The 12,500-nt window shown below is 48.0% G+C and overlaps 1 protein-coding gene across 1 annotated transcript in view; it reads right to left on the minus strand.

The window, feature by feature from the left end:
* The window catches only part of LOC139404701 (ELKS/Rab6-interacting/CAST family member 1-like), a gene marked incomplete at its 5' end in the record, with an annotated part of 109,962 nt that overhangs the window by 46,915 nt on the left and 50,547 nt on the right, over positions 1-12,500 (minus strand). The window contains one exon of the mRNA XM_071147315.1: positions 6,525-6,626. Coding sequence (XP_071003416.1) covers positions 6,525-6,626 — 102 coding nt within the window. The remainder of the gene's footprint in view (positions 1-6,524; positions 6,627-12,500) is intronic.

Genomic DNA, 12,500 nt, shown 5'->3' on the forward strand with positions numbered 1-12,500 from the left:
TAGCAACTAGCTAGAAACACGACAACAACAGCTACAGTAGCAACTAGCTAGAAATACGACAACAACAGCTACAGTAACAACTAGCTAGAAACACGACAACAACAGCTACAGTAGCAACTAGCTAGAAATACGACAACAACAGCTACAGTAGCAACTAGCTAGAAACATGACGACAACAGCTACAGTAGCAACTAGCTAAAAACACGACAACAACAGCTACAGTAACAACTAGCTAGAAACAAAAACAGAGAAATAAATCAGGGAGGGAGTGAGAAGGAGAGAGACTAATGACGGCTGTAACTTTATTTAGACTTCATCAGAGAGGTGGATAAAGGGTGTTCCGACTAGAAGGACTCCAGGATGAAGAACACACTCTCTCAGTCTGTCTGTGCAGTATCGTGTGGTTTTAGGCCTCCCTATGCTAACAGAATGAGTGAAGGGGAATGGCAGACTGGAAGAATGACATAGTGGAGAGATGTGATGCTTGCCGTTGTTCCTGTTTTGATTGGACTGTCCGTCTGTGAATAATGACAGGGAATTGTCCCCAGATCAGAGAGAGACGAGGCGACACTAAGTGTTTTCTTGGCAACTAGAGATGAGCGAATGGGATGGGGGTTTCTGTGATTAACGGAATGTGTGTGTGTGTGTGTGTGTGCGTGTGTGTGTGTCAGGTTGACGGCCACACACAAACTCGTGTGTGTGTGTGTGTGTGTGTGAATATTTACCGAACAGACATTCTTTCTCACCGACTATATTTTCCAGGTTGACTTTGTGACAGAAAGCAGTCCCCATACACTGTCTCACACACATTATCTCACACTGTGTCACCCCCCCCCCTCCCCTCTCTCTCACTCCCTCATCCCTCCTTCATCAACTCTAACTCTCTCCCTGTTCCATGTCGTCTTGTTCCGGGCCATTCCGGTTCTGGAGCCTTTAGAGTGAGGTGTCATACTGAATAACTCTCTGTTCTGGGGGCCTCTGGGGCCAGAGGCCTGGGGGTATGGAAGGGACTCCTTGGTGGACAGGATTGCTCATACATACTGTACTGTATGTACTGGTGAAGAAGTTAAGACGCCATGTTAAAATGATGTAGAGGGGGAATTTGAGCAATAAACCAGGACTGGCTTATGTAGGCTGAATGCTGGGGATATCTGTCTCTCCTTCTCCTTATGTAGACTGACTGCTGGGGGAGATCTGTCTCTCCTTCTCCTTATGTAGACTGACTGCTGGGGATACGTATCTGTCTCTCCTTCTCCTTATGTAGACTGACTGCTGGGGAGAACTGTCTCTCCTCCTCCTTATGTCGACTGACTGCTGGGGAGATCTGTCTCTCCTCCTTATGTAGACTGACTGCTGGGGAGATCTGTCTCTCCTTTTCCTTATGTAGACTGACTGCTGGGGATACGTATCTGTCTCTCCTTCTCCTTATGTAGACTGACTGCTGGGGAGATCTGTCTCTCCTCCTCCTTATGTCGACTGACTGCTGGGGAGATCTGTCTCTCCTCCTTATGTAGACTGACTGCTGGGGAGATCTGTCTCTCCTCCTCCTTATGTAGACTGACTGCTGGGGGAGATCTGTCTCTCCTCCTACTTATGTAGGCTGACTGCTGGGGAGATCTGTCTCTCCTTCTCCTTATGTAGACTGACTGCTGGGGATACGTATCTGTCTCTCCTTCTCCTTATATAGACTGACTGCTGGGGAGAACTGTCTCTCCTCCTCCTCATGTCGACTGACTGCTGGGGAGATCTGTCTCTCCTCCTTATGTAGACTGACTGCTGGGGAGATCTGTCTCTCCTTCTCCTTATGTAGACTGACTGCTGGGGATACGTATCTGTCTCTCCTTCTCCTTATGTAGACTGACTGCTGGGGAGATCTGTCTCTCCTCCTCCTTATGTCGACTGACTGCTGGGAAGATCTGTCTCTCCTCCTTATGTAGACTGACTGCTGGGGATATCTGTTTCTCCTCCTCCTTATGTAGACTGACTGCTGGGGGAGATCTGTCTCTCCTCCTCCTTATGTAGGCTGACTGCTGGGGATATCTGTCTCTCCTTCTCCTTATGTAGGCTGACTGCTGGGGAGATCTGTCTCTCCTTCTCCTTATGTAGGCTGACTGCTGGGGATACGTATCTGTCTCTCCTTCTCCTTATGTAGACTGACTGCTGGGGAGATCTGTCTCTCCTCCTCCTTATGTTGACTGACTGCTGGGGAGATCTGTCTCTCCTCCTTATGTAGACTGACTGCTGGGGAGATCTGTCTCTCATTCTCCTTATGTGGACTGACTGCTGGGGGAGATCTGTCTTTCCTTCTCCTTATGTAGACTGACTGCTGGGGATATCTGTCTCTCCTTCTCCTTATGTAGACTGACTGCTGGGGATATCTGTCTCTCCTTCTCCTTATGTAGACTGACTGCTGGGGGAGATCTGTCTCTCCTTCTCCTTATGTAGACTGACTGCTGGGGATATCTGTCTCTCCTTCTCCTTATGTAGACTGACTGCTGGGGATATCTGTCTCTCCTTCTCCTTATGTAGACTGACTGCTGGGGGATATCTGTCTCTCCTTCTCCTTATGTAGACTGACTGCTGGGGAGATCTGTCTCTCCTCCTCCTTATGTCGACTGACTGCTGAGGAGATCTGTCTCTCCTCCTTATGTAGACTGACTGCTGGGGAGATCTGTCTCTCCTTCTCCTTATGTAGACTGACTGCTGGGGGAGATCTGTCTCTCCTTCTCCTTATATAGACTGACTTCTGGGGAGATCTGTCTCTCCTCCTCCTTATGTAGACTGACTGCTGGGGGAAAGATCTATCTCTCCTTCTCCTTATGTAGACTGAATGCTGGGGGAGATCTGTCTCTCCTTCTCCTTATGTAGACTGACTGCTGGGGAGATCTGTCTCTCCTCCTCCTTATGTAGACTGACTACTGGGGAGATCTGTCTCTCCTTCTCCTTATGTAGACTGACTACTGGGGAGATCTGTCTCTCCTTCTCCTTATGTAGACTGACTGCTGGGGAGATCTGTCTCTCCTTCTCCTTATGTAGACTGACTGCTGGGGAGATATGTCTCTCCTTCTCCTTATGTAGACTGACTGCTGGGGAGATCTGTCTCTCCTTCTCCTTATGTAGACTGACTGCTGGGGAGATCTGTCTCTCCTTCTCCTTATGTAGACTGACTGCTGGGGAGATCTGTCTCTCCTTCTCCTTATGTAGACTGACTGCTGGGGAGATCTGTCTCTCCTTCTCCTTATGTAGACTGACTGCTGGGGAGATCTGTCTCTCCTTCTCCTTATGTAGACTGACTGCTGGGGATATCTGTCTCTCCTTCTCCTTATGTAGACTGACTACTGGGGAGATCTGTCTCTCCTTCTCCTTATGTAGACTGACTGCTGGGGAGATCTGTCTCTCCTCCTCCTTATGTAGACTGACTGCTAGAGAGATCTGTCTCTCCTTCTCCTTATGTAGACTGACTGCTAGAGAGATCTGTGTCTCCTTCCCTCCATGTCTCTCCGTCTCTCCCTGGCCTGTCTGTTAAGCAGGACAATACAGTATGGTACAGTAACATTGCACTGTGCTGTAAGGCTCATTGGAAGGCTATAGGTCCATCATGAAGGCTTCAGGCTATACATGATTGAGCATTGGGAAAACAATGGACGGACAAAGCCAATCAAATCCTGGAAGGCTGTACACTAAGCATGGAGAACTGGACTGGGATTGGGGCCTAATGTGGTGTGTGTGTGTGTGTATACATTCTTCTCATGTGTACTGTGTGTGTGTGTGTGTGTGTCTGCTATGCTGCCTGTGTGTCAGGGCCTTTGTGCGCCTAAATGCGTTTTGGTGCCTAATATGAAATAATAGGAGAGCTTACAGCTGAGGGTGCTGTGGTTTATTGAATGTGAAAGATGTAATTTCCTGTTGTTTATGCTTGGCTGTAATGACTTTGCCTTGTAAACCAGGACAGAGCCTTTAGGGATACATTAAACATTACAGACTGAGAGGGAGGGAGGGAGGGAGTGGGGAGAGGGAGGGGGGAGGGAGGGAGGGGGGATGGAGGGAGGGAGGGGGGAGACAGGGAGGGAGGGAGGGAGGGATGGAGGGGGGAGAGAGGGAGGGAGGGGGTAGGGGGTGGGGAGAGGGAGGGGGGAGAGGGAGGGAGGGAGGGAGGGGGGAGGGAGGGGGGGAGAGGGAGGGAGGGAGGGAGTGGGGAGAGGGAGGGGGGAGAGGGAGAGAGTGGGGAGAGGGAGGGGGGGAGAGGGAGGGAGGGAGTGGGGAGAGGGAGGGAGGGAGAGAGGGAGGGGGAGGGAGGGAGGGAGGGGGGGAAAGAGAGAAAAGTGTAAAGGAGGACATAAAACAGAGGACGAGTGGAAGACAAAAGTGGACTCAGTTGACGACTCAGTATGGGGAGATCAGATGGCAGGACTAGTAGATGACTCAGTATGGGGAGATCAGATGACAGGACTAGTAGATGACTCAGTATGGGCAGATCAGATGACATGACTAGTATATGACTCAGTATGGGGAGATCATATGGCAGGATTAGTAGATGACTCAGTATGGGGAGATCAGATGACAGGACTAGTAGATGACTCAGTATGGGGAGATCAGATGACAGGACTAGTAGATGACTCAGTATGGGGAGATCAGATGACAGGATTAGTAGATGACTCAGTATGGGGAGATCAGATGACAGGACTAGTAGATGACTCAGTATGGGGAGATCAGATGACAGGACTAGTAGATGACTCAGTATGGGGAGATCAGATGACAGGACTAGTAGATGACTCAGTATGGGGAGATCAGATGACAGGACTAGTAGATGACTCAGTATGGGGAGATCAGATGACAGGACTAGTAGATGACTCAGTATGGGGAGATCAGATGACAGGACTAGTAGATGACTCAGTATGGGGAGATCAGATGACAGGACTAGTAGATGACTCAGTATGGGGAGATCAGATGACAGGACTAGTAGATGACTCAGTATGGGGAGATCAGATGACAGGACTAGTAGATGACTCAGTATGGGGAGATCAGATGACAGGACTAGTAGATGACTCAGTATGGGGAGATCAGATGACAGGACTAGTAGATGACTCAGTATGGGGAGATCAGATGACAGGACTAGTAGAGGACTCAGTATGGGGAGATCAGATGACAGGACTAGTAGATGACTCAGTATGGGGAGATCAGATGACAGGACTAGTAGAGGACTCAGTATGGGGAGATCAGATGACAGGACTAGTAGATGACTCAGTATGGGGAGATCAGATGACAGGACTAGTAGAGGACTCAGTATGGGGAGATCAGATGACAGGACTAGTAGATGACTCAGTATGGGGAGATCAGATGACAGGACTAGTAGATGACTCAGTATGGGGAGATCAGATGACAGGACTAGTAGATTACTCAGTATGGGGAGATCAGATGACAGGACTAGTAGATGACTCAATATGGGAAGGATGGATCATTTCTGTGGGCCAAATGGCACAGTGCACTACATTTGACCAGACTATGGACTTACTGTAACACCCTGGACTATAATGACTTACTGTAACACCCTGGACTATAATGACTTACTGTAACACCCTGGACTATAATGACTTACTGTAACACACTGGACTATAATGACTTACTGTAACACCCTGGACTATAATGACTTACTGTAACACACTGGACTATAATGACTTACTGTAACACACTGGACTATACTGACTTACTGTAACACCCTGGACTATAATGACTTACTTTAACACACTGGACTATAATGACTTACTGTAACACACTGGACTATATTGACTTACTGTAACACCCTGGACTATAATGACTTACTTTAACACACTGGACTATAATGACTTACTGTAACACACTGGACTATATTGACTTACTGTAACACCCTGGACTATAATGACTTACTGTAACACCCTGGACTATAATGACTTACTGTAACACCCTGGACTATACTGACTTACTGTAACACCCTGGACTATAATGACTTACTGTAACACCCTGGACTATAATGACTTACTGTAACACACTGGACTATAATGACTTAATGTAACACACTGGACTATAATGACTTACTGTAACACCCTGGACTATAATGACTTACTGTAACACACTGGACTATAATGACTTACTTTAACACCCTGGACTATACTGACTTACTGTAACACCCTGGACTATAATGACTTACTGTAACACCCTGGACTATAATGACTTACTGTAACACCCTGGACTATAATGACTTACTGTAACAGTACTATACAGTATAAAGTCACATTCTACTCTACCAGTCTCACAGGTTTGTAGTTTCACTTGGAACAGCGTCCAGAAACCAGACTTTATAAACCGACCCTGTTGACCAGCTGGAGGGATTGTGAGAAAGGGTGAATTCTGAATGCAGGATTTGAACTGGCATCGCTACAGCAGTCTTTCTCAACAGGAAACAGATATTCCAGGGACCAATAGGCCCTTTCTCCTTAGAAGACTGCATATATTAACATTTAATTTACATACATTGCATGTGTTCTTACCTGGTCTGGGGAGGGTTTGTGATTGGTCTGCTCAGAACGTGAGGAGGCCTTCAGATGCTCAGCCTCGTAGTTGTCAGCCATCAGCTTCATACGGTTCTGGGTCTGGTAGAGAGACAACAGAGTAGTAATAACATTCTAATCAACATACAGTAGATTCATACGGTTCTGGGTCTGGTAGATAGACAACAGAGTAGCAATAACATTCTAATCAACATACAGTAGATTCTAATGTTTACAGCTAATGTTTACAGCTTCATATGGAGTCTGGTAGAGAGACAACAGAGTAGCAATAACATTCTAATCAACATACAGTAGATTCTAATGTTTACAGCTAATGTTTACAGCTTCATATGGAGTCTGGTAGAGAGACAACAGAGTAGTAATAACATTCTAATCAACATACAGTAGATTCATACGGTTCTGGGTCTGGTAGAGAGACAACAGAGTAGCAATAACATTCTAATCAACATACAGTAGATTCTAATGTTTACAGCTTCATATGGAGTCTGGTAGAGAGACAACAGAGTAGTAATAACATTCTAATCAACATACAGTAGATTCATACGGTTCTGGGTCTGGTAGAGAGACAACAGAAAGGTAATAACATTCTAATCAACATACAGTAGATTCTAATGTTTACAGCTTCATATGGAGTCTGGTAGAGAGACAACAGAGTATCAATAACATTCTAATCAACATACAGTAGATTCTAATGTTTACAGCTTCATATGGAGTCTGGTAGAGAGACAACAGAGTAGCAATAACATTCTAATCAACATACAGTAGATTCTAATGTTTACAGCTTCATATGGAGTCTGGTAGAGAGACAACAGAAGAAAAGTTTAATATGATTATACATGTATTATCAACATCAAGCAGATTCATATGGTTCTGTGTCTGCATGGGAGGAACACAAGTTAAGAGAAAGGGTCACTGTATTGGACACAGTCTGCATCTAATACTCACCCTTCATCAATACCCTTCATCAATACCCTTCATCAATACCTCCTTCATCAATACCCCCTTCATCAATACCCTTCATCAATACCCTCTTCATCAATACCCTTCATCAACACCCTTCATCAATACCCTTCAACACCCTTCATCAATACCCTCTTCATCAATACCCTTCATCAATACCCTTCATTAGCCTTCAGCAATACCCTTCATCGATAGCCTTCATCAATACCCTTCATCAATACCCCCTTCAGCAATACCCTTCATCAATAGCCTTCATCAATAGCCTTCATCAATACCCTTCATCAATACCCCCTTCATCAATACCCTTCATCAACACCCTTCATCAATACCCCCTTCATCAACACCCTTCATCAATACCCCCTTCATCAATACCCTTCTTCATCAATACCCCCTTCATCAATACCTTTCATCAAAATCCTTCATCAAAACCCTCTTCATCAATACCCCCTTCATCAATACCCTTCATCAATACCATCTTCATCAATACCCCCTTCATCAATACCAACTTCATCAATATCCTTCATCAATACCCCCTTCATCAATACCCTTCTTCATCAATACCCCCTTCATCAATACCCTCTTCATCAATACCCCCTTCATTAATACCCCCTTCATCAATACCCCCTTCATCAATACCCCCTTCATCACTACCCTTCATCAATTACCTTCATCAATACCCTTCATCAATACCCCTTTCATCCATACCCTTCATCAATACCCTTCATCAATACCCTTCATCAATATACCCTTCACCAATACCCCCTTTATCAATACCCTTCATCCATACCCTTCATCAATACCCCCTTCATCAATACCCTCTTCATCAATACCCTTCATCACTACCCTTCATCAATACCCCCTTCATCAATACCCTTCATCAATACCCTTAATCAATACCCCCTTCATCAATACCCTTCATCAATACCCCATTCATCAATACCCCCTTCATCAATACCCTTCATCAATACCCTTCATCCATACCCTTCATCAATACCCTTTATCAATACCCCCTTCATCCATACCCTTCATCAATACCCCCTTCATCAATACCCTCTTCATCAATACCCCATTCATCAATACCCCCTTCATCAATACCCTTCATCAATACCCTTCATCAATACCCCCTTCATCAATGCCCTTCATCAATACCCTTAATCAATACCCTCTTCATCAATACCCCATTCATCAATACCCTTCATCAATACCCTCTTCATCAATACCCCATTCATCAATACCCCCTTCATCAATACCCTTCATCCATACCCTTCATCAATACCCTTCATCAATACCCTTCATCAATACCCCCTTCATCAATACCCTTCATCAATACCCTTCATCAATACCCTTCATCAATACCCCCTTCATCAATACCCTTCATCAATACCCCCTTCATCAATACACCCTTCATCAATACCCCCTACTTCAATACCCTTCATCAATACCCCCTTCATCAATACCATTCATCAATACCCTTTTCATAGTGCTCACTAACATGTACAGGCTGTATAGACCTTATAACCCAGCAGTTTAAGAACAGAGAATGTGCTACTGTACTGCACACACATCTCTAAACAGAATCTCTGCATAGAGCTCGGTGGCTCTCCCAAAGCCGACTCCACTAGCAGAAGGAGTTATCACATCCCTATCAGACTGTTACAGGGCAAATACTCCTGTATGAATTCCATTACGGACGTTAGAAGAACGAGAAGAGTTGGATTTTCTTTCAGAGCGGTAGAATATAACTTTGAGCCCCGCAGCGAGAGTTCCACTACGGCATATTCACACTGTCTTTAGCTGGAACTGATCTGAGAGCAGAGGAGAGGAGAGAGAAAATACCCTCAAAGAGATCTTTAAAGGAGAGGAGAAGAGGAGGGTGTGAAAAACTAATAACAGAGAGAAGGAGGAAGCGATGGAGGGGGAGGTAAGGAGAGACGGAGAGAGAGACAGAGAGAGAGAGAGAGACAGAGAGATAGAGGGATAGAGAGAGAGACAGAGAGAGAGAGAGAGAGAGATACAGAGAGAGACAGAGAGAGAGAGAGAGAGAGAGACAGAGAGACAGAGAGAGAGAGAGACAGAGAGAGAGACAGATACAGAGAGAGAGAGAGAGACAGAGAGACAGAGAGACAGAGAGAGAGAGAGAGACAGAGAGAGAGAGAGACAGAGAGAGAGAGAGAGAGAGAGAGAGACAGAGAGATAGAGAGATAAAAACCCACATATGGAGTAACAAGTGTCACTGAGGAGTACGGAAAGGAAAATATCCTCATGTGGAATGACACACACACACACACACACACACACACACACACACACACACACACACACACACACACACACACACACACACACACACACACACACACACACACACACACACAGTAACCCCAAAACACACACACAGTAACCCCAAACACACACACACACACACACACACACACACACACACAGTAACCCTAAACACACACACACACACACACACACACACACACACACACACACACACACACAGTAACCCCAAACACACAGTAACCCTAAACACACACACACACACACACACACACACACACACACACACACACACACACACACACACACACACACACACACACACACACACAGTAACCCTAAACACACACACACACACACAGTAACCCTAAACACACACACACACACACACACACAGTAACCCTAAACACACACACACACACACACACACAGTACCCCCCCCCCCCCCAACATGCTGTTTTTATTGAGTGGTTGTGTTTATATATTGTGAAGTCCAGTCCCAGGGTAATCAGCAGTGATGCAGTCAGATCACTCTGTCTCATCCAGTGAGGTGGTAGATGACCACATGAGAACAGAGAACATGGATATGGGGGGAATCATCATATCTACATGACCAATCAGGCTGCCAGTCTCCTCAGCAGGACATGGTAGATGCACACAGAACACAAGACGTATAAAATGATTTAAATCAGAGAGTGAAGTGAAGTGGAACCGTGGCACGCCCAAACCCTCGCCCTTCCCTTCCGGCACCACGTCCCCCTCTCTGTCTCCGTCTCTGACCCAATGCAAAATATGATGGTTGATCTCCTTCTGTTTGGTTTTCTCACTCTACCCAACCCCTCCCTCCCTCCCTCCATTCCCTTCCCTCCATCTCTCCATTCCCTCCCTCCATCCCTCCATTCCCCTCCCTCCATCTCTCCATTCCCCTCCCTCCATCTCTCCATTCCCCTCCCTCCATCTCTCCATTCCCCTCCCTCCATCTCTCCATCCCCCTCCCTCCATCTCTCCATTCCCCTCCCTCCATCTCTCCATTCCCCTCCCTCCATCCCTCCATTCCCCTCCCTCCATCTCTCCATCCCCCTCCCTCCATCTCTCCATTCCCCTCCCTCCATCTCTCCATCCCCCTCCCTCCATCTCTCCATTCCCCTCCCTCCAGCTCTCCATTCCCCTCCCTCCATCCCTCCATTCCCCTCCCTCCCTCTCTCCCTTCCCCTCCCTCCATCTCTCCATGCCCCTCCCTCCATCTCTCCATCCCCCTCCCTCCATCTCTCCATTCCATCCCTCCATTCCCCTCCCGCCATCTCTCCATTCCCTCCCTCCATCCCTCCATTCCCCTCCCTCCATCTCTCCATTCCCCTACCTCCATCTCTCCATTCTCTCCCTCCATCTCTCCATTCCCTCCCTCCATTCCCCTCCCTCCATCTCTCCATTCCCTCCCTCCATCTCTCCATTCCCCTCCCTCCATCTCTCCATTCCCCTCCCTCCATCTCTCCATTCCCTCCCTCCATTCCGCTCCCTCCATCCCTCCATTCCCCTCCCTCCATCTCTCCATTCCCCTCCCTCCATCCCTCCATTCCCCTCCCTCCATCTCTCCATTCCCCTCCCTCCATCTCTCCATTCTCTCCCTCCATCTCTCCATTCCCTCCTTCCATCTCTCCATTCCCCTCCCTCCATCTCTCCATTCTCTCCCTCCATCTCTCCATTCTCTCTCTCCATTCCCCTCCCTCCATCTCTCCATCCCCCTCCCTCCATCTCTCCATCCCCCTCCCTCCATCTCTCCATCCCCCTCCCTCCATCCCTCCATTCCCCTCCCTCCATCTCTCCATTCCCCTCCCTCCATCCCTCCATTCCCCTCCCTCCATCTCTCCATTCCCCTCCCTCCATCTCTCCATTCTCTCCCTCCATCTCTCCATTCCCTCCTTCCATCTCTCCATTCCCCTCCCTCCATCTCTCCATTCTCTCCCTCCATCTCTCCATTCCCTCTCTCCATTCCCCTCCCTCCATCTCTCCATCCCCCTCCCTCCATCTCTCCATCCCCCTCCCTCCATCTCTCCATCCCCCTCCCTCCATCTCTCCATTCCCTCCCTCCATCTCTCCATTCTCTCCCTCCATCTCTCCATTCCCCTCCCTCCATCTCTCCATTCCCTCCCTCCATCCCTCCATTCCCCTCCCTCCATCCCTCCATTCCCCTCCCTCCATCTCTCCATTCCCTCCCTCCATCTCTCCATCCCCCTCCCTCCCTCCATCCCTCCATTCCCCTCCCTACATCTCTCCGTCCCCCTCCCTCCATTCCCCTCCCTCCGTCCCCCTCCCTCCATCTCTCCATTCCCCTCCCTCTATCTCTCCATCCCCCTCCCTCCATCTCTCCATTCCCCTCCCTCCATCCCTCCATTCCCCTCCCTCCATCTCTCCATTCCCTCCCTCCATCTCTCCATCCCCCTCCCTCCCTCCATCCCTCCATTCCCCTCCCTACATCTCTCCGTCCCCCTCCCTCCATTCCCCTCCCTCCGTCCCCCTCCCTCCATCTCTCCATTCCCCTCCCTCTATCTCTCCATCCCCCTCCCTCCATCTCTCCATTCCCCTCCCTCCATCTCTCCATTCCCCTCCCTCCATCTCTCCATTCCCTCCCTCCATCCCCCTCCCTCCCTCCATCCCTCCATTCCCCTCCCTACATCTCTCCGTCCCCCTCCATCCATTCCCCTCCCTCCATCC

This window comes from Oncorhynchus clarkii, unplaced genomic scaffold (genome assembly GCF_045791955.1).
Source record: "Oncorhynchus clarkii lewisi isolate Uvic-CL-2024 unplaced genomic scaffold, UVic_Ocla_1.0 unplaced_contig_1587_pilon_pilon, whole genome shotgun sequence".
Classification (NCBI taxonomy): Eukaryota; Metazoa; Chordata; class Actinopteri; order Salmoniformes; family Salmonidae; genus Oncorhynchus; species Oncorhynchus clarkii.